At 44.4% G+C, this 24,819-nt stretch overlaps 1 protein-coding gene across 1 annotated transcript in view; it reads left to right on the top strand.

Annotated features, from left to right (window-relative positions):
* The first annotated feature begins 5,917 nt into the window (after nucleotides 1-5,917).
* Nucleotides 5,918-24,819, top strand: part of LOC126365774 (soluble guanylate cyclase 89Db-like) — a 430,509-nt gene continuing 411,607 nt past the window's right edge. Inside the window, exon 1 of the mRNA XM_050008298.1 lies at nucleotides 5,918-6,093. Within this exon, the coding sequence (XP_049864255.1) occupies nucleotides 6,052-6,093 (42 nt within the window). The 5' untranslated portion in view covers nucleotides 5,918-6,051. The remainder of the gene's footprint in view (nucleotides 6,094-24,819) is intronic.

Genomic DNA, 24,819 nt, shown 5'->3' with positions numbered 1-24,819 from the left:
CTCGACGATCACCAGAGGTGTACGGCCAGTGTAGGAGATCGCTCCCCACACCATGATGCCGGGTGTTGGCCCTGTGTGCCTCGGTCGTATGCAGTCCTGATTGTGGCGCTCACCTGCACGGCGCCAAACACGCATACGACCATCATTGGCACCAAGGCAGAAGCGACTCTCATCGCTGAAGACGACACGTCTCCATTCGTCCCTCCATTCACGCCTGTCGCGACACCACTGGAGGCGGGCTGCACAATGTTGGGGCGTGATCGGAAGACGGCCTAACGGTGTGCGGGACCGTAGCCCAGCTTCATGGAGACGGTTGCGAATGGTCCTCGCCGATACCCCATGAGCAACAGTGTCCCTAATTTGCTGGGAAGTGGCGGTGCGGTCCCCTACGGCACTGCGTAGGATCCTACGGTCTTGGCGTGCATCCGTGCGTCGCTGCGGTCCGGTCCCAGGTCGACGGGCACGTGCACCTTCCGCCGACCACTGGCGACAACATCGATGTACTGTGGAGACGTCACGCCCCACGTGTTGAGCAATTCGGAGGTACGTCCACCCGGCCTCCCGCATGCCCACTATACGCCCTCGCTCAAAGTCCGTCAACTGCACATATGGTTCACGTCCACGCTGTCGCGGCATGCTACCAGTGTTAAAGACTGCGATGGAGCTCCGTATGCCACGGCAAACTGGCTGACACTGACGGCGGCGGTGCACAAATGCTGCGCAGCTAGCGCCATTCGACGGCCAACACCGCGGTTCCAGGTGTGTCCGCTGTGCCGTGCGTGTGATCATTGCTTGTACAGCCCTCTCGCAGTGTCCGGAGCAAGTATGGTGGGTCTGACACACCGGTGTCAATGTGTTCTTTTTTCCATTTTCAGGAGTGTATATCAGGTCCTGGCTACGACTTACAATCCAGTATCTAATTTCGAAATCTCTGCCTGACCATGCTGTAACCTAACTGAAATCGGCATATCTCCCGTCCTTTACCAAGTGTACCTCCTCCTCCTGTGATCGTTGAACAGAATGTTCGCTATTACCAACTGAAATTTATTGCAGATCTCAATTAGTCTTTCCCCCCTCTATTCCAACTACGAAGCCCATATTCTCCCGTAACCCTTTCTTCTACTCCTTCCGCTACAACTGCATTTCAGTGGGTCATGGCTATTAAATTTTCTCTTTCCTTTACGTACTGAATTACCCGCTCCATATCTTCATGTACTTTCTCTATCTCCTTCATCTTCTGCTTGCGACTTCGGAATGTATACCTGAACTATCGTTGTCGGTGTTGGTTTGCTTTCGATTCTGATGAGAATAGCCCTATCACTGAACTGTTCACAGTAACACTCTGCCCTACCCTCCTATTCACAAGGGATCCTAGTTATACCATTTTCTGCTGCTGTTGATATTACCCTATTCTCAACTTGCCAGGAATATTTATCTTTATTTCACTTCACTTCACTGACTATCACAATATCTAGATGCGCCTTAGCATTTCCCTTTTGAGATTTTCTATCTACCCTACTACATCCAAACTTCTGACATTCCTAATCAAAGACGCTACTACTAGACCACTGGTAGGAAACAAGAAGTGTGTTAGTATCAAATGTCGTCCTTAATCTTAGGGCGAAATTTTTTGAAATGAACGTTTGGACCACAGTCTGGTATGGATGCGAATTATGAACTGCGAGAAAGTCGGAAAAGAAGAGAAGATGTGATGCTATAGAATTATGCTGAAAATTAGGTAGGCTGGTAATACACGAGTTTCTCTGCAGAACAAATGAGGAGAGGAACAAGTGGAATATATTGACAAAAGACGGGACAAGATGAAAGGACATGAGGTAAGATATCAAGAGTTATTTCCTTTGTACTTGAGGGAGCCATAGAGGGTAAAAATTCTATGGAAACACTGAGATTGGAAAATATTCAACAAATGGTTGAGGAATTTGCGATACCTTGAGATGGAGCTGGAGGTATAGGACCCGAAAACTGATGACAAAAAAACGGTTTATCGTCAAACTTTGTCACACAAACCACTCCCGAATGCGGGAAAAGATAGTAACTCTAGCAGTAACTCCACCACACCCCCTATAGTGGCTGAGAGTGTAGATGTAGCTGTAGGAGCGGAGTTCTCCAGGAATCGAAGGGAAAGGAAGGGAGTAAAATAAATATAACTTAACTCGTTACTGGTGGAGAAATTGATTGCAGTCTTCCAGAAGAAGTTTCAGTAGTACAGAAATACAATTTACGTGGCAAAACCAGATTTTGTAAGTCTCTACGCAGGAATCACTCAAGAAGAGGTTTACTGATAACGAATTGCAAGGTATTGCACACCCAACTACGGCGGTGGCAAATGCTGACTACTTAATTGACTCACACTGGCACTGCTGCAAAATGTAGTGTTGGACTGTCCCTCGAAAGCCTTGGCAAGTCGTCAGTGGAGCACCAGCATAGTCTATCTCAGTTAACGGGATGTGATGTCCTCCAGCAGAATGAAAACTGATTTTATAAATATATCTACAGACTATTTGATTTTTAAGCATGAGAGATTCTGTATCAATGTCATTACATTACCCTGCAACGATTCGTACTGCCTAAATCGACGTACTTTTCTTTTACGCCCTCAGTAAGAAAATTTCCCGATGTATGTTTCTTTATGGGAATGGTCTTCTCGTACCGATCGTCAGCTGTTCATATCCAATTAATATGGATGAGACTTTTACCTTTCGGATCACTGAGGATGCGGAGGAGAATAAAACTTAGAATTTTAAGCCTTCTCATTAACTTATAAGATCATGAAAGTTGAAATGGAGGAAACATTAACAGTGTTAAGATATTTATGGACATTGCATTAGCAATGCGACGCAACACCTCTGTTTTACTAGGCTTGTCGATAGCAGTGTCAAGAACAGTTGGTGACGCGACTTTGAAATGATATTTGATGCCAGTATGATGAAATGACAATCTGATGCGGAAATGCCATTCCTCAATCTGATGCGGAAATGTCATTCCTTTCTATAGGAACGGTAGTCTGAAATGCCGTCTGACAATAAGTGTCGTAACTCTTTAGGGATTTCGCCATATCGCCGGTCTCGTCGTCACATAAGGCGGCCTATATATATGCACCATTCCCCTAACAATGTCGACTCAGTTGGGCCAGACAAGCATTCAATCATGTTTATTCACGAAACGGTGAAGCTTTCCTGATCAACGTACGCTAGCGGCTCATGATATTAGAAGTCAATGTAAGTAATTCTTCATTCAGTTTTTATGTTTTCTTCAGGTCTTTGGTATTTCGACTACCGACATAAACCTGCTACATTTACTTATTTTACCTCTTCAACTTTGTCTAGAGAGACTGATGGAATTTGCTTCAGTTCTGCGACCAACATTTCACTTTCCCATAATTTCACGAATTCGAGGTAAAGCCATCACGTCAGTAATTTTTTCTTAATCGACATTTCTACATCTGCATCAGTTACACGCCAGTCATTTGCTGTAGTTTCGTTTGTAAGTGTCAGATCTTTTAGCTTACTGTAATTTACCTTTTCCAGTTTTAGCTGTTGTTACTGTCACTATCCTTGAACCTCATTCTACACAGAGCCTCCGCTGCAGGTCATCAGTCTTCGATTGCTCTGACATAATATTTCAAATACTTGCAGCGTGTTCTTCCTGTTCTTCTTCCGTTGTTCAATTTGTCACATATACAAGGCTGCCTTCCAGACATACGTTTTTAAGAACCTCATCCATAACACAATGTCGAATTCTGGAACTAAGAAATCTCTCTTGTTACATAAAACTTTCATCGTTTGTGCCAGTCTACTTGTGACTATACTTATTGCATTTGACAGAAGAATTACTTCATTTCTTGTACTACCGTGTCTTCTGCTGCCATTCTCCCTTGTACAATTTTTTATTACGCTACTGATTCCATTCAACTGCTCTGCGAATTTTCTTTTGATTTAAGAGTTAATGTTCTCTTTACTTTCAGCCGAAATAGCAATACCGTACGAACCTTTGCACTGGTATCTGCTCCTGATATATTTATATTTCTTTTGTGAATTTTTCTTTAAGTTTTTTCGTATCTTTTTCGACGTATAAATTAAACAGACGAAAAGGAAAAATTGCAACACTGCTCTGCACATGTGCAAAAATTTCTTTTCTCTTTTCCATCTTGAACTTTAGAATTCCTTATTGCCTTTATAGATCTTATTCCCATTAAGTTTTCTATTACTCCGTGAACATCAGGAAAATAGTTTCTGCTTAAATTCTGTCTTTAAGAGGAGAGCGAGAATAACGTACTTGGAATTCTTACTCGTACGTCTACCATCGTTGTCTAAAACTTTCAATAAGTTCATCTCTATCTTATTCCAACAAGTAGTTTGTCAGAGTAAGATATACTCCCAATTATGTGATGATGACAGATATATCTCATCATGATTTCTGCGCATTGTATCGTTATAACGTTCTCTGCGTTTTTCCTTTTCGTATTTCTATGATTCTAGATAGAGAACCATCATCACCCTAGTGCTGAAGTGATTTCTGCAATGTCTAAATTATTTCATCGACAACAACTTCCTTCTGTTGGTTCGGATCGACGACTGCTCTGCTGAATTAGCACTCAGCGGTGCGACATCTACTGTAGCCCGCCGGGCATTATGACGAGCTGTGGCAACAATGTCGGCAGCTTGTCTTACATCTACATCTACATCCATACCCCACAAGCCACCTGACAGTGTGTGGCGGAGGGTATCTCAAGTACCTCTACCGGTTGTCCCTCCTATTCCACTCTCGTATTGTTCGTGGAAAGAAATATTATCGGTATGCCTCTGTATGGGCTCTAATCTCTCGGATTTTATCCTCATGATCGCGAGATACACATAGGAGGGAGGAATATACTGCTTGACTCCTAAGTGAAGGTATGTTCTCGAAACTTCAACAAAAGCCCGTACCGAGCTACTGAGCGTCTCTCTTCCAGAGAGTTACCAAGCACTAAATATTGTTTAGACTGTACAACAGAATTAAATCATCACTTTTTCGAAACTGTCTCTCATTCCGACGCATAGGCTTGAAACCTGGCGCAAAGGTGCCTATAACCGTCCTCTGTCATGATGTAAAAACGTGGCGTCCTCGACGACGCCCTCGGGCTCGGCGACGCTTTAAACAGCAAGATGTCGACACATGCGCAAAAAAGACCAAAGCTCGAAAGTTCATGTGACGTGTAAAGTAGGTTAATGATGTCACATTGACATCAGATTTAAGCACAATTCTGCCCTACGTCACCGTGAACGTTTCAGATGACGGGAAGGTCGTCACAGCCCTCTTACCCACATTTTACCCCTCCTTTTGACACCTTTGCCGTGAAGGTGAGAATTGCGACGCCTCAGCGTTGAAACCACGTGGTTTTCTTATCGGTAGCGGAAGAATACATTTCAGACACACCGCCGCTCAGTACCGAAACGAGGTCTCACGAGATGGCATACCCTGCATCAGTGAAACCACCCCTTGAATGAGATTTTCACTCAGCAGCGGAGTGTGCACTGATATGAAACTTCCTGGCAGATTAAAACTGTGTGCCGGACGGAGACTCGAACTCCGGACCTTTGCCTCCGAGCTCGAATCTCGGTTCGGCACACAGTTTTAATCGGCCACCCGTTTCTTTGGAATGTCGATACCCACACACTTGGCGGTCTAAAACGACAGTTCTCAGTACGAGGAGGCAACGGGAAGTCGTTGTGCTGTTACGTGTGCCCGTTGCCGATGGCTGTGCATCATACCATTTCTGAGTTTTCGTTTTGATGTTTGGAAAGTGCAGTGCATGGAACTCTCACTGTGTACATACTACAAGTGAATGTGAGGAGCATGCATTGGGGGTCGCTCCGCGTCCGATGGTCGTTGGACGAGGGACGGCCGTGGCGCAACCGCCAGAGCACCTGTTGACGCGCGCAGCAGCGCGGCTCAGCCGTGGCAGTGTGGCGGCGGCAGCCGGCCTGGACGGACGTGTATACCGCGCGTTCGCAGTGCTCCCCAGCTCCGCTCCTCTCGCACCGCTCCATCATGTATGGGATGCTGCTCGAGTCCGTGCAGCACTACGTGCAGGTAAGTCCGGCGCTGTCAAAGGCCCTCCTCTAACAGCTCACCCAGTTTCAAACTCGTACCAACGCAGGGAGCTAATGGGAATGTTCTGTAGCTGTTATCTGGATTTTACTACCTGATACCGGCTCTGCACAGCGTATCAGCAACTTCATTACGGTTTTTCTCGTTATTGCTTTGTGTCTTAAGAACAAGATGTAAGGCGTTAATGCACACCTGTATCACGTTGAATACACAGTGTTTTACAAAAAGGTACGGCAAAACTTTCATGAAACATTTCTCACATACAAATAAAGAAAAAATGTTATGTGGACATGTGTCCGGAAACGCTTAATTTCCATGTTAGAGCTCATTTTAGTTTCATCAGTATGTACTGTACTTCCTCGATTCACCACCAATTGGCCGAATTGAAGGAAGGTAATGTTGACTTCGTTGCTTGTGTTGACATGCGAGTCATTGCTCTACAGTACTAGCATCAAGAACATCAGAACGTAGCATCAACAGGTTAGTGTTCATCACGAACGTGGTTTTGCAGTTAGTGCAATGTTTACAAATGCAGAGTTGGCAAATTCCCGTTTGATGTATGGATTACCACGGGGCAATAGTCATGGCACGGTACGTTTGTATGGAGACAGATTTCCAGAACGGTGTCCCGACAGGAAAAGGTTCGAAGCAATTGATCGACGTCTTAGGGAGCACGGAATATTCCAGTCTATCACTCGCTACTGCGGAAGACCTAGAACGACGAGGACACCTGCAATGGACGAGGCAATTCGTGCAGTTGACGATAACACTAATGTCAGCGTCAGAGCAGTTGTTGCTGTACAAGGTAACGTTGACCACGTCACTGTATGAAGACCGCTACGGGAGAACCATTTGTTTCCGTACCATGTGCAACGTGTGCAGGCGCTATCAGCAGCTGATTGGCCTCCACGGGTACACTTCTGCGAATGGTTCATCCAACAATGTGTCAATACTCATTTGAGTGCAAATGTTCTCTTTACGGATGAGGCTTCATTCCAACGTGATCAAATTGTAAATTTTCTCAACCAACATGTGTGGGCTGACGAGAATCCGCACGCAATTGTGCAATCACGTCATCAACACAGATTTTCTGTGAACGTTTGGGCAGGCATTGTTGGTGATGTCTTGATTGGGCCCCATGTTCTTCCACCTACGCTCAATGGAGCAGGTTATCATGAGTTCATACGGGATACTCTACCTGTGTTGCTAGAACATGTGCCTCTACAAGTTCGACATAACATGTGGTTCATGCACGATGGAGCTCCTGCACATTTCAGTCGAAGTGTTCGTATGCTTCTCAACAACAGATGCGGTGACCGATGGACTGGTAGAGGCGGACCAACTCCATGGCCTCCACGCTATCCTGACCTCAATCCTCTTGACTTTCATTTATGGGGGCATTTGAAAGCTCTTGTCTACGCAACCCCCGTACCAAATATAGAGACTCTTCGTGCTTGTATTGTGGACGGCTGTGATACAATACGCCATTCTCCAGGGCTGCATCAGCGCATCAGGGATTCCATGCGACGGAGGGTGGATGCATGTATCCTCGCTAACGGAGGACAGTTTGAACATTTCCTGTAACAAAGTGCTTGAAGTCACACTGGTACGTTCTGTTGCTGTGTGTTTCCATTCCATGATTAATGTGATTTGAAGAGAAGTAATAAAATGAGCTCTAATATGGAAAGTAAGCGTTTCCGGACACATATCCACATAACATCTTTTCTTTCTTTGTGTGTGAGGAATGTTTCATGAAAGTTTGGCCGTACCTTTTTGAAACACTCTGTATAACCTTCATATATGAAATACTGTGTGGCATATTCCCATATCAATACCAAAAAAGGCATATAATGACGTATATCAAACGACCTTTTTTAATAGGTCATGGTTATGATACGCACACAAGAATTACGTTTAGAAAGCTGGAACAACTGCTAGAGTCCGACATGGGAAACGACCATTTATTGTTCTGGACAAATATATTGGGTTTGTGCGTAAGTTTGTAGCCTTTTTACATAAGTTTAATAAACGCAACAGATATACATCGAGATACTTTAGCTATCAATAATGTATTCTCATTCACTACTTACAACTGTCTGACGACGCTGGGGTAACTTTTCGATTCCGCGGTTGTAGATATCATGTGGTCTTGAGGTGAAGACAGCGTCGATCCGTGTTCGTAGCACATTTTCATGCGGAAAGGAAGTTGCTTGAAGATTGCTCGACAGAGAGTGTAAAAGGCGAAAGCCTGATGGCGCAATATCAGCTGAATAGGTGCGTGCAGAATGACTTCCCAAAACAGCTCCTGTACAGTGTTTTTTGTCAGTCTAGCAGAATTCGGGCGGGCTTTATCGTGGATCAGCATCAGTCCACGCAGTCTTACCGGTCGTGTTCTTGGACTGGGTCTGCAAGATGTCTCAGTTATTGACAATAAATGTGAGCAGTGAGGGCTACACCTCGGGGAAGCAATTCTTAGAGCACCACGCCGTCACTGTTCCGCCAGATGTATAATATTATCTTTTGGGGATGCCCGCAGGTCTTTGTTGCTGCATTGTTTGCGCTCAGCCATTTCTTTCTTTTCCTTACGTTACCAAAAAGTCACCACTTACGATTCAGGATACAAATAGTCGGTGTTGTTCACGAGCCGATTGGTGAAGTAAGTAGAGATACACGTATGTCCATCCGCTGTTTTTTGTGATTTTGGTATAGCGCACTCCGCTACGCACACTCTATTTTTGAAAGTTCCTCGTTGCACGCAAATGTCGCACGATGGTGCATGATAACATTTGCCAATTCTCAAGTACACTGATATGCATCATTGAGGGTCAATGCGTTTAAACAATCTTCATCAAACCCCGTAGTTCTTCCTGAACGTGGAGAGTCACTAATGTCATAAAAGTCTTCCTTAAAACGACGGAACCATTTCTTGTCGTGCTCTGTCCAGTGACATTACCCTAATACGGCGCAAATGTCCCTGGCTGCCTCCGTTGCTGTCACTCACCTACTGAACTCAAACAGAAGAATTTGTCGAAAATGTTCCGATTTCTCCATTTGGAACTTCTTTTTCTAGCGTCCATAGCTTCACTTATTGCCTCCAGATGACAAAATAACAATAAAAACAAATAAAAAATGACAATCGATAAATAAACCCTTAGCAACAGGAATGCCAACATGAAAAACAAAAAACGCTACGAACTTATAAGCCAACCTAATAGGAACACCTGAAGCTATACTAACGCTATGATTTTTCTTAGAAGATAGGTTTAAGAAAACCAAACGCTCGTTCATAACATTTATAGATCTGGAAAGTGCTATTCACATTCTTATGGAATGCAGTCTTTAGAATTCTGGAGTTGTCAGTCATAAAACACAGAGACAGAAATGTATAGAAAAGAAAATGCATTTAGGTGAGTCGAAGCCCTTGTAAAGGAGCTACACAGTGGTCTTTCCGACATGTTATTGAATCTACACACAAAGAAAACAGTCAAGGAGGATAAGGAGAAATTTGGAAAAGGAGTTAAAACTGGGGTATATGAAAGGAACACTATATGGTTTGCCGACAACATTGCATTGATTGATGGCAAAGGAGTTGGAAGACCACTAGACCCTGACTAACGTTGAACGATAGCTAATAATGAACCGCGTAGGTGAGTTATCATAATTGTGTATTTTGTATACACCCAGTTTATTGCAATGACGTGAATATTACAACAGTAGCAGTGTTAGGAAAAAAATCATTTGAGCATATCTCGTTACGGCGTCAGTGTCCAGATTCCATTCGGAAAGTCCAAAGATGAGGCCTGGTCTTGCTACGAAATGACTGTAATACTTTTTCTATAAATTCATGTTTCTTTCTTTTTGTTACAAAGTTTGCTGCAACATCGGTAAAGTCCACAACTCGTTTTATGTAAACTTGCCATAGTCTTGAAGTAGTTACATTAACAGCAAATACTGCCTGTCCATTACTTTGCCAAGACTGTCTGTAATTTGACCACGACTCAGAACTACTCTCTCTGCCACACTTGACGCCAACGTTCTGTCAAAGGCAATAATATACAAAGATAATTTTCAGGGATGTTACACTGATACCAAAGTCCAAACTGTGATAACAACTTTTTGGTGGATTAAAATGTAGACACTCAGGCGCTATTGCAGAATATGATTTGTATTACTATTTATGATTATGACTTTAACCAGTTCTATTGTAAATGAACGTAAGAATCTCTGGATGACTAACCTTTTCGGAGTTACGTAATTATGTCTTCTGAGTGTATACAAAATGCTTAAATAAACTACGAATAGGACAAAGGAATACCAGTTACTGAAAATGGCATGGATAAAACGAACACTCCTGCAAAAGTCGAAATAAGCGCAGATTTGCACAAAATTTGCGACAATTTCAGTTAAGAAAAAGGGTGTCGATGGATGTCATAAAAGTTACAGGCCAACGACCTTGGATCATTATGTGCTATAAAAGAATGCTGGAGATTTACCGGGTAGATCGAATAACTATTGAAGATATACTCGGAGAGAAAACAAATATGTTCAACAGCTTGGCAAAAAAAAAAAGAGGTTGGCTGATAACACATTTTGAGGCATAAAGGAATACTTAGTTTGGTAATGGCGGTGGTGGTGGTGGTGGTGATGAGGATTAAAATTGCAGAGGGATGCGAAGGCTTGACGGCAGTGATTAGGTTAAAGTGGGTGTGGACTGAAGTGGCTACGTAGAGATGAAGATACTTCGGTCAGGCTTAATTTGGAGACCTACATCAAACCAACCTACCGACTGACTACCATAAAACAACAGATCCATCCTGAAGAGTAACTTTTTTTTTAACGAATCATAGCTGAGTATATTCTATACAATTACCTTTCTGCGGCCCCCAGCAGGGGGCACCAGGTGCGCCGCTTTCCTCCAACTAAGAGCGTCTTCCCGCGCACGAGTGTTGCCTGCTCCCGGCATGATAAATTCCGTCGCCGCCGTGCGATTATCATCAGTAGCACCTTGCACCAGTGATAACAGCAGCTACCACCACCTGATGATGTCGAGCAGTTGCATCGAAATATTGTGCGAGTTAGACAATACAATCCGGCGGCAAACCCGAGAAGAGTATTTGCAGCAGATCCGTCGGGAAAGCATGAAAAGTCACATCTAGTTCATACCTGTTTATTTCTTGTTTTCATTTCTGCGAGAGGTCTATGCGGCTTCTCGCCTGCTCTCACTATTCATCATATTTACTTTCGACAGTAATACATTCTTACCAAGTGACTCGTATACGGCAACCAATGTATAGTATGACAATTGCCAAGACTACAGAAGGAGAACAGTCGCGGCAGTGACCGGACGAAAAGTCTATAATTTTGTGAAAAAAAAAAAAGGTTGGGCAAGAGGGAGATCTGTACACGGATGTCCCGCTTTGCAGTCCAACACCTTGAACACACAACCACGACGCCATATTTGTTTCTAATCGCCCGATATTGCACATCTTGAACTTAGATCATTTACTACTTCTGTTCTACTTCTTTTTCCACAATTTAGTACACTTTCTTCCTGTTTTCATGCTTGGTCTGTGTTCAGTTTTTGACGGGCTATCTACTGAGACATTTAACAACTAAATCTGAGGAGTGTGCGATGGGGAGTTTCCCTTGTCAGCAGCACGAAAACTGAAAAGAAAAAGTGTGAAGCAGAAAAGCAGCAGGTTTGAGATTGTGATTGCGAGATATATTTTTGTTGTAAACAGTCCGCAGCTCGTGGTCTCGCGGTAGCATTCACGCTTCCCGTGCACGGTGTCCCGGTTTCATTCACGGAGGGGTCAGGGATTTTCACCTGCCCCGACATGACTGGGTGTGTTACGTCGTCTTCATCATAATCATCATCATCATCATCATCATTCATCCCCATTACGGTCGGAGGAAGGCAACGGCAAACCACCTCCATTAGGACCTTGCCTAGTACGGCAGTGCGGGTCTTTCGCATCCTTCCCCTACGCTCTGTCAAGAAGCTTGGGACTTCATTTCCATTTCCATGTTATAACAATGACGACGATTCTAGTTGTAGACAGGACGAAAACGATTATATAGATTGGAATCCACGACACAGCTTAACACAAACTTTAGTTTCTCCCAGTTGACAGTCATACGTCGCGAAGGAAGAGGTTCTGCCACATTGAGAAACAAGATTTTACAGGCAACAAAATCACACTAACCCTTCATTATTTTTATCAGAGACCTCATCCCCATACTACTTTGAGTAGGTGATCGCTAAGCACGTGGTGATTGCTTGCCATTTTTGACTTGTGGTAATTTGTCTCTTATTAGTCATTTTCTCCCGGCAGATGGTAAGAACGAAACGTCCGCATCACTTACTTCCGACCCTCTGTATTGACAGCTAACTATTTAAACTCGACAAGTCACGTCGCATTGCTGCCTACTTTTAGAGATTGAAAAAAAATATCTAAACGAAGTAAAAATTCCCAGATTATTAAAAGAATGATTTAAATGCCGAATGGAAACAGCGTAGAAGACATTAAGAATAAGATTCTGATTTGATCCACTATAAATGGTTCTGAAAGCCTGCGACTGTGAAAACAATAGGTTTATAAGTAACTCATCGGCAACGAGTCACGATTTTCTTTATTTTCTTTTTGTACGATGCGCTTCGGAAAATGATTCCCATTTTCAAGTGCGTTTTTTGTGTTTGTTATGTAATTCTTATGTGATATTGTCGATGTGTGAGATTCTGCTTTATTTAGTTGACTTTACTTGCAATATATAAGGAAACACGCGATTTTTTAGTTGGTTGTCGACAACAAGAATAACGAAACAAACACAAAAAACGCACTTGAAAATGGGAATCATTTCCGAAACGCGTCGTACAAAAAATAAATAAATAAATAAATAAAATAATGACTGGTTACAGATGAGTTATTTATAAACAAACCTATTAAGAATAAGGCTGAACAAGGGGAACGTATTATTTGGCAGTTAAACTTAATTCTTTGGATTGATAAGGTAGCAAACGCAGCGAAAAATATTATATAGAAAACAATGTAGGAAACATTTAAGCATGTTTTAAAATTTGGGAAATTAGAAAGAGACAAAAATATCAACTACCATCCTTGGGAATGGATTACTGCAGATGAAGTGCTGGAGTCTCAAGATTAGATATCAGAAATTAGGAAATCAGATAAATAATGGATGTGAACACAGCGGAAACTGTCTGAGACGAAGAGATTGCTATGTTATGGTGATTTAGAATACAGAGTGGCGTATATAAAACCGGCCTGTGCGCTGAAAGGAATATGGTTCAAATGGCTCTGAGCACTATGGGAATTAACATCTGAGGTCATCAGTCCCCTAGAACTTAGAACTACTTAAACCTAACTAACCTAAGGACATCACACACATCCATGCCCGAGGCAAGATTCGAACCTGCGACCGTAGTGGTGGTGCGGCTCCAGCCTAAAGTGCCTAGAACCGCACGGGCACACTGGCCGGCAAAGATATATGAATGAAGAAAATCAACGTACATCATCGCCTTCTTATATTTTTATTGTACAGTTTCATTATTAACTATGTAATTAACATTTTAAGTAATAGATTTACTTTTATTAGTTTAATAAGCATATTTTGGAAATGAGTTGAAAGTCTTTGTTCAAAATGTTCTCCGCCAACTTCAGAGCAAAGTTGTGCAGGTCGAAGCATGTTAAGGAAAACACTTTTCAGTACTCTTTGAGGAATGTTCGAAATTTCTTGAAATATGTTGTTTTTTAAGGTGTCAAGTGTTCTGGGATTGTTGCAGTAGACTCTAGCCTTTAGAAATGTCCAGAGGTAACAGTCCCGTGAGTGGGGTGGCCACAAGCTCTTACTAATGGTCCTCTCTTCTGTAAAATCAGTATGTATACAAGCTAAGGAAAATCCAACGTATGAGAAGTTGCCCCATCTTGCTGGAAATATGCAAACATTTTTCGTTTTGAGTTAACACAGCCGAAAATTCATTGTAGAGTTTCAAGTAAACATGTGTGTTGGCAATTTCGTTGAACAATGGCCCGATAATTCTGTTACCAGGTACAGCACACCATACACCAATTTTTAAATTGTGTAACGGCTTTTGCCATGGGGATTCTCTGTACCCAGTGTCTTGTGTTTTGTGAATTAACGCTACCCGACAGATGAAACCAAGGAGGTATGGATCAAGATGTCTCCCAGCGACATTTTTCAGCAACCAATTACACTAATGTGTAACTTACCCTTGTCCGCTTCTTTTATTTGCTGAACAACACTCGCACGGTAAGGTTTCATTTTTAAGCCACGAAGGATGCGTTGACATGGCCTGCTAGATGTTCCATGTTGCTGTAATAATCGTGTTGACTTACAGGGACTTCTTTCAATGTGTGCCGTCACGTTTGCCACAACTTCAGGTGTAGGTACAGTCGGTGCCTCATTTCTCTTTGAATTAACAACATTGCATGTCGAGCGCCACTTTCTCACTAGATTCTATATCGCTGATTTTACAGGAGCATTACTTTTGGAAACTTTTCATGAAAAGTGTCACGAACAACTTTAATGGATTCAGACCGCTCATATTCTTCAACAATGAACACACGTTCTTCAATGGAGTAAGGCATGACAATGAAGTACACGGCTTAAAACGACTACTTTCCGTATGAACTACTCACACGCTACTGCTGTTGGAAGGTGGCAAAGAAACTGATAAGCTAGTAATGCTACTCACGCCACGGGCGTTACCATTCCGGTTCGGGCCGGCTGTATGTGCGCCACTCTGTACATGGATTTTAACAGTTAGCCAGAGATACGAAGGAGGTGGTTCCCAGAGAGCAAAAGGAAAGGAGGTCGACCGCCTTGAAAATAAGTGATAGATGCCAAACTGCGGCGGCGCGGGGTCTCTCTTTTTTTCTGGAATTTAATCTTTTACCTCAGTGAGCTCCGAAAAGTCACTCAACCTGCAAATTATGTTTTAAAAGGTAGGCTGCACTATGCGTGTCAGTAATGTGCGAAACATCTTCCGCTTTGAAACTGACAAGAGGTTTCATCAGGTCTGAGTGAAGCTGCTTATCAATTCTTAAGGACAGATGACATGTAGTGCCTACCAATACATTGTTGTGCTTGTCAGCGATCTTAATTATATAAAATGAAGCGGTAAGCAAATTGCCTATGTCTTTCAGAGTTATTTGTTCGTGCTCCGTTTACCACAAAACTTAAAGCTAAATTTATCTGCGGTTTGCAGAGGATTTATCGTACGCTGCAATTACCAAACGTATATTAAAAGGTAGGTTTCTGCTGTTACTCTGTTACGATCCAAATGTTGCCTAATTTATACGGGATCCGCTTGATATTCTAAATTACCGTTTTGGGAATTTCTGGAACTTTATCTGTTGTGTATTCAGACTTTCCCGTCAGTCTTTTACAGCAGGTAGGGGTGATGTATGCCTGTCTCGACTGTGTTACTTTAAATTCGACGAGTCCGATTGCCTGCACACTCCATTGAAATTTATTAAGCCCATTCGAGCCGTTGCATCGCAGAATGTCAATTGCTGTGAAGTTTTATGGACTGGTACCAAGTGAACTTATAACAATGACATACCAACGCTTTGAAATTAGATATTTCTGTATTCTACAATACTATAGCTGCAAGAAACTGGGCACGCTACACTAACGTACGTGGAACTCAGAACATCCAGAAAGAATCACCCAAATGAACCGAAACTTAGATGTATAGAACAGTGCACCGGTAATATGTAAGCAAAATTGTAGAAAGCTCTCTACATAGTTCACGCTGTTCTAACGTGTGTGCCGGCAGGTGTGGCCGTGCGGTTTCTAGGCGCTACAGTCTGGAACCGCATGACCGCTACGGTCGCAGTTTCAAATCCTGCCTCCGGCATGGCTGTGTGCGATGCCCTTAGGTTAGTTAGGTTTAAGTAGTTCTAAGTTCTAGGGGACTGATGACCTCAGATGTTAAGTCCCATAGTGCTCAGAGCCATTTGAACCATCTAATGTGTGTTGAAGTTGGAACACACAGAAAGAATCAGCCGAATGAATCAAAACATAGATGTCTAGAACAGTCCAGCGGTAATAAGTAAACAAAACTGTAGAAACATTCTGAACAAGTAGGAACGACATCGACCACCTTTGTACGAACCGAAATGTCAGTTTTGTTCAAAAAATGGTTCAAATGGCTCTGAGCACTATCGGAATTAACAGCTGAGGTCATCAGTCCACTAGAACTTAGAACTACTTAAACCTAACTAACCTAAGGACATCACGCACACCCATGCCCGAGGAAGGATTAGAACCTGCGACCGTAGCGGTCGCACCGTTCCAGACTGAAGTGCCTAGAACCGCTCGGCTACACCGGCCAGGGGCAGTTTTGTGTTAAGCCTATTTCTTAGAGGCCTTCACACGAAGTGGAAAGTTGAAAACGAGAGGTAGTACGCTTAATCGATATCAAAGGAAGCAAAATCATCTTGTGACGGAGCCGTAATGAGACAAAATACACTCCTGGAAATTGAAATAAGAACACCGTGAATTCATTGTCCCAGGAAGGGGAAACTTTATTGACACATTCCTGGGGTCAGATACATCACATGTTCACACTGACAGAACCACAGGCACATAGACACAGGCAACAGAGCATGCACAATGTCGGCACTAGTACAGTGTATATCCACCTTTCGCAGCAATGCAGGCTGCTATTCTCCTATGGAGACGATCGTAGAGATGCTGGATGTAGTCCTGTGGAACGGCTTGCCATGCTATTTCCACCTGGCGCCTCAGTTGAACCAGCGTTCGTGCTGGACGTGCAGACCGCGTGAGACGACGCTTCATCCAGTCCCAAACATGCTCAATGGGGGACAGATCCGGAGATCTTGCTGGCCAGGGTAATTGACTTACACCTTCTAGAGCACGTTGGGTGGCACAGGATACATGAGGACGTGCATTTTCCTGTTGGAACAGCAAGTTCCCTTGCCGGTCTAGGAATGGTAGAACGATGGGTTCGATGACGGTTTGGATGTACCTTGCACTATTCAGTGTCCCCTCGACGATCACCAGAGGTGTACGGCCAGTGTAGGAGATCGCTCCCCACACCATGATGCCGGGTGTTGGCCTTGTGTGCCTCGGTCGTATGCAGTCCTGATTGTGGCGCTCACCTGCACGGCGCCAAACACGCATACGACCATCATTGGCACCAAGGCAGAAGCGACTCCCATCGCTGAAGACGACACGTCTCCATTCGTCCCTCCATTCACGCCTGTCGCTACACCATTGGAGGCGGGCTGCACGATGTTGGGGCGTGAGCGGAAGACGGCCTAACGGTGTTCGGGACCGTAGCCCAGCTTCATGGAGACGGTTGCGAATGGTCCTCGCCGATACCCCAGGAGCAACAGTGTCCCTAATTTGCTGGGAAGTGGCGGTGCGGTCCCCTACGGCACTGCGTAGGATCCTACGGTCTTGGCGTGCATCCGTGCGTCGCTGCGGTCCGGTCCCAGGTCGACGGGCACGTGCACCTTCCGCCGACCACCGGCAACAACATCGATGTACTGTGGAGACCTGTCGCCCCACGTGTTGAGCAATTCGGCGGTACGTCCACCTGGCCTTCCGCATGCCCACTATACGCCCTCGCTCAAAGTCCGTCAACTGCACATACGGTTCACGTCCACGCTGTCGCGGCATGCTACCAGTGTTGAAGACTGCGATGGAGCTCCGTATGCCACGGCAAACTGGCTGACACTGACGGCAGCGGTGCACAAATGCTGCGCAGCTAGCGCCATTCGACGGCCAACACTGCGGTTCCTGGTGTGTCCGCTGTGCCGTGCGTGTGATCACTGCTTGTACAGCCCTCTCGCAGTGTCCGGAGCAAGTATGGTGGGTCTGACACACCGGTGTCAATGTGTTCTTTTTTCCATTTCCAGGAGTGTATTAGGGAACTAAGGTTGTCACACAGTGGCTTTTCGGCTCGTTTATAATTTTTGGTACTGCAATTTTCACTAGCGACATTGTGCTTTATGTGTATATATGAAATTATTATACGCTGATGTGCTAAGCTTATCAACAAAAATAACTTCCGCGTGTTGCGTCACTGCCAAGCAACAGAGCTCGGCGGAAGTTGGACTATGTATAGAAAGAACTTCTGCGGCATAGTACATAAGGTGCCTGAAAGAAATACTCAGTTATACCACCAGAAATCACACTTTTATTCAAAGACGATAATTACACTGAAGTCACCGCGATTTATGATAGTTCCTCGGATATTTCAATATGAGGGACATGTTTTTAATGTAGTATGTGATCAGCAGGGGAAGCATGCTATGCAACGCGCTGCATTGCGGCCACAAAGTTGGTTAGGAGTTCTTTTGGTAGAGCGCTTCATTCCTTTACCAGCGTGGTTTACAACTGACGATCATATCCGCTCGTTATAACAGCTCCTCCACATATGTTGTCTGACGCGGTCGCGCATTGACATCCACATAAATGAAGTCAGGGCCGAATGCGTCCTGAAAAGACGAACATGGAGAAGGGGTACAGTGTCACTATAAAGCTGACCGGTGAGTGTTCACGGATTTGGAGGTCAATACACCTATTCAAAATTATGCGTCTGCACACCACAACTCAGAAGTGCATTGGTCACGGACTTGCTTTTTACGGATGACAATGCGTGATCGCGTCAAGCTGCGTGGGTGGAGGCACTCTTGGAACGAGAGCATACAGGGAATGGACTTGCCTGGGCGTTCCCGATCGAGCACAAGACGTCGCACCACGTCCGTATGCGCCAACGACCATCCAACAACTGTCGCACGCGCTGACAGAGCAATGGAACGTCCTAACACAAGGTCTCCTTAAGAAGCCCGTGGCCAGCAAGGAAACACATTGCAGAGCGTGCATTGTCGTCTCTGGTGATCATACACTCTATTAAGAACCACTTCCCGCATTTTGAAAGATCCAGGGGATCATCCTAAATCACTGTGACTTCAGGGTAGTTAGTGCCGTGTCGTTTCTGTTGTTCTCATTGAGTATATCTTTCAATTACCTTCTGCACTATACTGTAGCAATTCCTGCTATGTATGGCCCAACTTTGATCGAGCTATGTTACTCGGCAGTGACGCACCATGCGCCAGCTACTTTCGGCCTTATATAATCTACCTCATGAGAGTTAGAAACAACTTTTTTAATAGCAACTATAGAACAACGAATAGCGTGGAAAGAATAATTTGATAAGAGTACGTTGATTAGTTACTTCGGAATTACATTTCGAAGAACATGCATTCGGCTACGAATGTGAAGGGAACGATAACGGTTATGCAATGTATTCTGTTATCGTTGATATTTAAGCTGGAGACTGATTCTTAACTACTTTCTCGCGGAAGCACGTTGGAACTCCTTCTCTTAGTTTCCCTAAACCTATTGTGATAAATGGACTGATAATTGTTTCGATGAAATCACATGCCATTCCTCTCACGTTCGTGCCCAAATAAGTTAATAATTTAATCACATCTACGATAACTGGATCTTTAATCTTCAGTGCTTCCGATCTCATAATATTTATTGCCATTCTGCTTTTATATTTATTCATTTTTTACTTACAGCTCCATGCAGCTAGTATTCCACGTAAAGTTTTTTTTTCCATTTGTCATTACGTTTCATGTGCAAACTCCAGAGCCATTACTGTACTGTCACCCCACTTTCCACAAGAAAAGGAACGGGCGTCGTAGTGCAATACTTATCAAAACAGCGATAGAGCCTATAGGAGGAAGAGACAGAAGAATGAAAGGTTTATGGGTCCTTCGTGAGAGGTGAACCCACCAGAAGCCTGGCTCAGCAATCAGCAAATTATATGCTGACGAAATCCGTCAAAAGGAGACTGATTACTGCCTCACCTCTCACAACTACGTTTCGCAGCAAATTATAATCAAGCGAAGAGCGCCAATAATGCTGCATTAATGGAGGTAATTGACTGTGAACAGCACATTTAGCTACACAGGTATACGGATGTCTTTAAAGCCTATTGAGAGGGTGGAAGAAAAATTTGAGATACTATAGGCAGCTTTCTGAACTTAACACAAGCAGAAAAGTGAAGTCGCTGTTAACGGATGAAAGGTAATTACAGGAGTTCCCCCAAAGAAGTGTTACTGTTTACAATATAATTATATGAATGATTTAGTAGAATATGTCGGAAGCTCTTTAAGACTATTTATTGTGGAATGGGGACGCCCACTTTAATGAAACACTCGCCGCTGCTGAAAAAGACAAATAAAGGTGTTCTGGCAGCGCGGATGCGTGATTTATAAGGCAGCGCATACACAATGAAAGTAACAGAGAATAGTGAATAATGAAACATATTACTCAACTTCGGCAACGTTGGTTATAGCAATTGTAGAATGTAGGTTTAGCTTATCTGTCCCACGTTGACTACAGTTCCCTGAACACTAACTAAATGTTCTATGAACTAAAGTCAGAAGAAAATTAACCTTCTGTCTTAACGTACTTTTTGAAGAACAGATCCAAACTAACAGTACTCAGTTAAATCTTTAGGGAGGCGGTCTCTGTTTATACAAGATAATTCTATTCCCGGTCCTGTTTCTAATAAAGACTAACTACTTTCTGTCAATCAGCCACCGTTTCTATCTCACTAGACAACTTGAAGACTTGAGGACATGACGTTCTGAAGAAATTCTAGCAAGACTCGGACTGAGTTACAACTTGTAGCTGACAACTTCTGTTCGTGCACGATGGCTTAAGCACGTGTCTCTCTTCATGGTGGCGGAGCCGCTCTATGGGGCATAATTCTCGCGGGCAGCGTCACTGGCTTTCGCGCAGCGATGTTTCTGCTGCGGACGGATGTCCATGGTACTTCTAATACCAAACGTTGCAACCTATTCTTGTGAAGTATCTCTGTACATCACACTTTTCGCATATGATGCAGTAGTCTAATACCAGGAAGTAGCGCCAGACGAACGTAGCGATTTGCAAAAGCACCTACAGAGGATTGATGAATGGTGTAGGTCCGTAACACATTGTGCATAAACAGAAGAAATCCAGTACTGTACATCTATACCACTGAAGGCCAATTGCTGGAAACAGTATCTATAGTGAAATATCTAGGAGTAACCATCCGCAACGACCTTAAGTGGAGTGATCACAAAAAACAAATACAGCAGCAGGAAAAGCAGATGCTAGACTGAGTTTCATAGTTAGAATCTTGAGGAAATATAATTGATCTATGGAAGACGTGGCTTACAAAACACTTGTTCGACCGATTCTTGAGTACTGCTCATCACTCTGGGATCCATATCATGTAGGACTAATAAATACGATGGAGAAAATACACTCCTGGAAATGGAAAAAAGAACACATTGACACCGGTGTGTCAGACCCACCATACTTGCTCCGGACACTGCGAGAGGGCTGTACAAGCAATGATCACACGCACGGCACAGCGGACACACCAGGAACCGCGGTGTTGGCCGTCGAATGGCGCTAGCTGCGCAGCATTTGTGCACCGCCGCCGTCAGTGTCAGCCAGTTTGCCGTGGCATACGGAGCTCCATCACAGTCTTTAACACTGGTAGCATGCCGCGACAGCGTGGACGTGAACCGTATGTGCAGTTGACGGACTTTGAGCGAGGGCGTATAGTGGGCATGCGGGAGGTCGGGTGGACGTACCGCCGAATTGCTCAACACGTGGGGCGTGAGGTCTCCACGGTACATCGATGTTGTCGCCAGTGGTCGGCGGAAGGTGCACGTGCCCGTCGACCTGGGACCTGACCGCAGCGACGCACGGATGCACGCCAAGACCGTAGGATCCTACGCAGTGCCGTAGGGGACCGCACCGCCACTTCCCAGCAAATTAGGGACACTGTTGCTCCTGGGGTATCGGCGAGGACCATTCGCAACCGTCTCCATGAAGCTGGGCTACGGTCCCGCACACCGTTAGGCCGTCTTCCGCTCACGCCCCAACATCGTGCAGCCCGCCTCCAGTGGTGTCGCGACAGGCGTGAATGGAGGGACGAATGGAGACGTGTCGTCTTCAGCGATGAGAGTCGCTTCTGCCTTGGTGCCAATGATGGTCGTATGCGTGTTTGGCGCCGTGCAGGTGAGCGCCACAATCAGGACTGCATAAGACCGAGGCACACAGGGCCAACACCCGGCATCATGGTGTGGGGAGCGATCGCCTACACTGGCCGTACACCTCTGGTGATAGTCGAGGGGACACTGAATAGTGCAAGGTACATCCAAACCGTCATCGAACCCATCGTTCTACCATTCCTAGACCGGCAAGGGAACTTGCTGTTCCAACAGGACAATGCACGTCCGCATGTATCCCGTGCCACCCAACGTGCTCTAGAAGGTGTAAGTCAACTACCCTGGCCAGCAAGATCTCCGGATCTGTCCCCCATTGAACATGTTTGGGACTGGATGAAGCGTCGTCTCATGCGGTCTGCACGTCCAGCACGAACGCTGGTCCAACTGAGGCGCCAGGTGGAAATGGCATGGCAAGCCGTTCCACAGGACTACATCCAGCATCTCTACGATCGTCTCCATGGGAGAATACCAGCCTGCATTGCTGCGAAAGGTGGATATACACTGTACTAGTGCCGACATTGTGCATGCTCTGTTGCCTGTGTCTATGTGCCTGTGGTTCTGTCAGTGTGATCATGTGATGTATCTGACCCCAGGAATGTGTCAATAAAGTTTCCCCTTCTGGGGCAATGAATTCACGGTGTTCTTATTTCAATTTCCAGGAGTGTATAACGAGGACCAGTGAGTTTCTTCACAGGGTCGTTTAGTTGGCGCGGGTGCGTAATGGAGGTGCTCAACAGACTCCAGCGGCAGACACAGGCGCTGTCCATTACGGAGTGGTTTACTGTTGAAATTACCGTGAGAGTGCGTTCCGGGAAGAGTCGGACAACTGATTACTTCTCCCCCTGTATCTCGCGAAATAGCCACAACAAATAAATTCGAGAAATTACAGCCAATACACAGGTTTATCAACGATCATTCCCCCCAAGTGCCATTCGTGCATGGAACAGGGAAAGGGGGTTCAGATAGTGGTATCAGAATTACCCTTCGCCACACACCGACAGGTGGCAGCGAAGTACTGACTTGCAGACGTACGTTCGGTAGACAAAAGTCGATCTGACCAGAGAGTGCACAGCTCTCAGCGTATCAGGCGGAGCTTCTGAGTGAGAAATGATAGTTCTATGGGAATCGAGGTGGTCACAAAGACACTTGTAGCGCGTCCAAGAACACTATTCCTGTAACTGTGACACCTGCAGCAGCGACTTGCCAATGGCTTGACAGCGAAGCTCCTCCAACGGCAGTAACGTGCCGGCGAACGTCTTCAGACTAGTAGACTAATCATAGCTATCTATATGACGATATAAGACGAGTACAACAGAGAAATCCACTTATAACAGAGTTTGTAACACAGAAGGCTACCTGCAGCTCGGACGAATGGCACGAAGTACTTAAACTAAATTCTATGCAGCCAATATCCTTTAGTCGTCACGAAGCTCATGAGCTAGTAAATTACTTGCGTTCAGTAGACAGTATTTCATTATCATGTGAATTATTGTCTACCGCTTTCAAAGCTAGCAGTAAAACTAATCGCTCTACCAACTCATTTGTGTTATTCTAAACGATGAAATTATCACACTAGTCAGTTAACTCTCCACATAATATTGCTCTACAGTAGTACTATCACCCTGCTTGCAAACGCTCTCACAGCGACAGTACGTTCCGTACCTGTGAAATGCCTGTGTGATTACTAAATGGCAACGCACTCACAACAAATGTGCATCCGAACAACTGCCGGTACAACAGCATTGACAACACGTAACTTCAAAATTTTCCGTTTCTCTGCGACACACTGTAATACTGATTACTGGCAACGAATCGCATAAGGAAATGAATGTACTAGCAAGCTGTTGTGCGCATACGTAGCTAAAGGGTTTTTCGCAGCATTTCATCAAAGTGGTTATGATTATACCATGCCTTATATAAAATCTTTCTCCAATTTCGTACTAAATTTCATGTGTGTTAGTGCCTTAAAGCATGGAGAGAGGAGACAGCCTGGAAAGTTAGTCTATTATGGTGATTCGTTATTCACTTTATCCTCAGCTGTGGGTATAAAGTACACAGCTTACGTAGTGAAAGACACTAGTAGAAAGACACTCTGAAATGGCTGCCACTAGAGAAGATTTCCTCTTTAAAGATATTCGTAGCCCTTTCAGCACACAACTGCAATCTCTAGTCGCATCACTTAATAGCTATGCTGCTAGAATGACAAGCAATTATAGAACGACGTTTTATTAATACGTAAATACAAAATCAGTGGGAAGTGAAATTTATGAAACGGTAGTGCGTTTAAAAAAAGATGTTAGAGAGACAATTTCAGCAGTATCTACTGAAAGAATTCTGTTTTTGTCATTAAATCGTCTTTTGCGCGCATTAGCTTAACAAATGTTTATTGTATTACAGCATAGGCAAAATATATTTTTTGTTAAAAGGAAGAACAGTCTTATACCAAATCATCTAATTTCTCACTGTTACTGGACAGTCTCCGCTTTTCTTTTGTCACGTGATTAGAAAATGTCTCACAGGCACGGTCGTGTGTAAATTTATCTTTAGAGCAAAGTCCCAGGACGTGTCTTTCTTGGGGTGCGCACTAATGCTGCATTGGTTAATCTTTTGG

The sequence above is a fragment of the Schistocerca gregaria genome, chromosome 4 (assembly GCF_023897955.1).
Source record: "Schistocerca gregaria isolate iqSchGreg1 chromosome 4, iqSchGreg1.2, whole genome shotgun sequence".
Classification (NCBI taxonomy): domain Eukaryota; kingdom Metazoa; phylum Arthropoda; class Insecta; order Orthoptera; family Acrididae; genus Schistocerca; species Schistocerca gregaria.
Note: the sequence above shows the minus strand (reverse complement) of the source record. Positions and strands in the feature narration are given on the sequence as shown.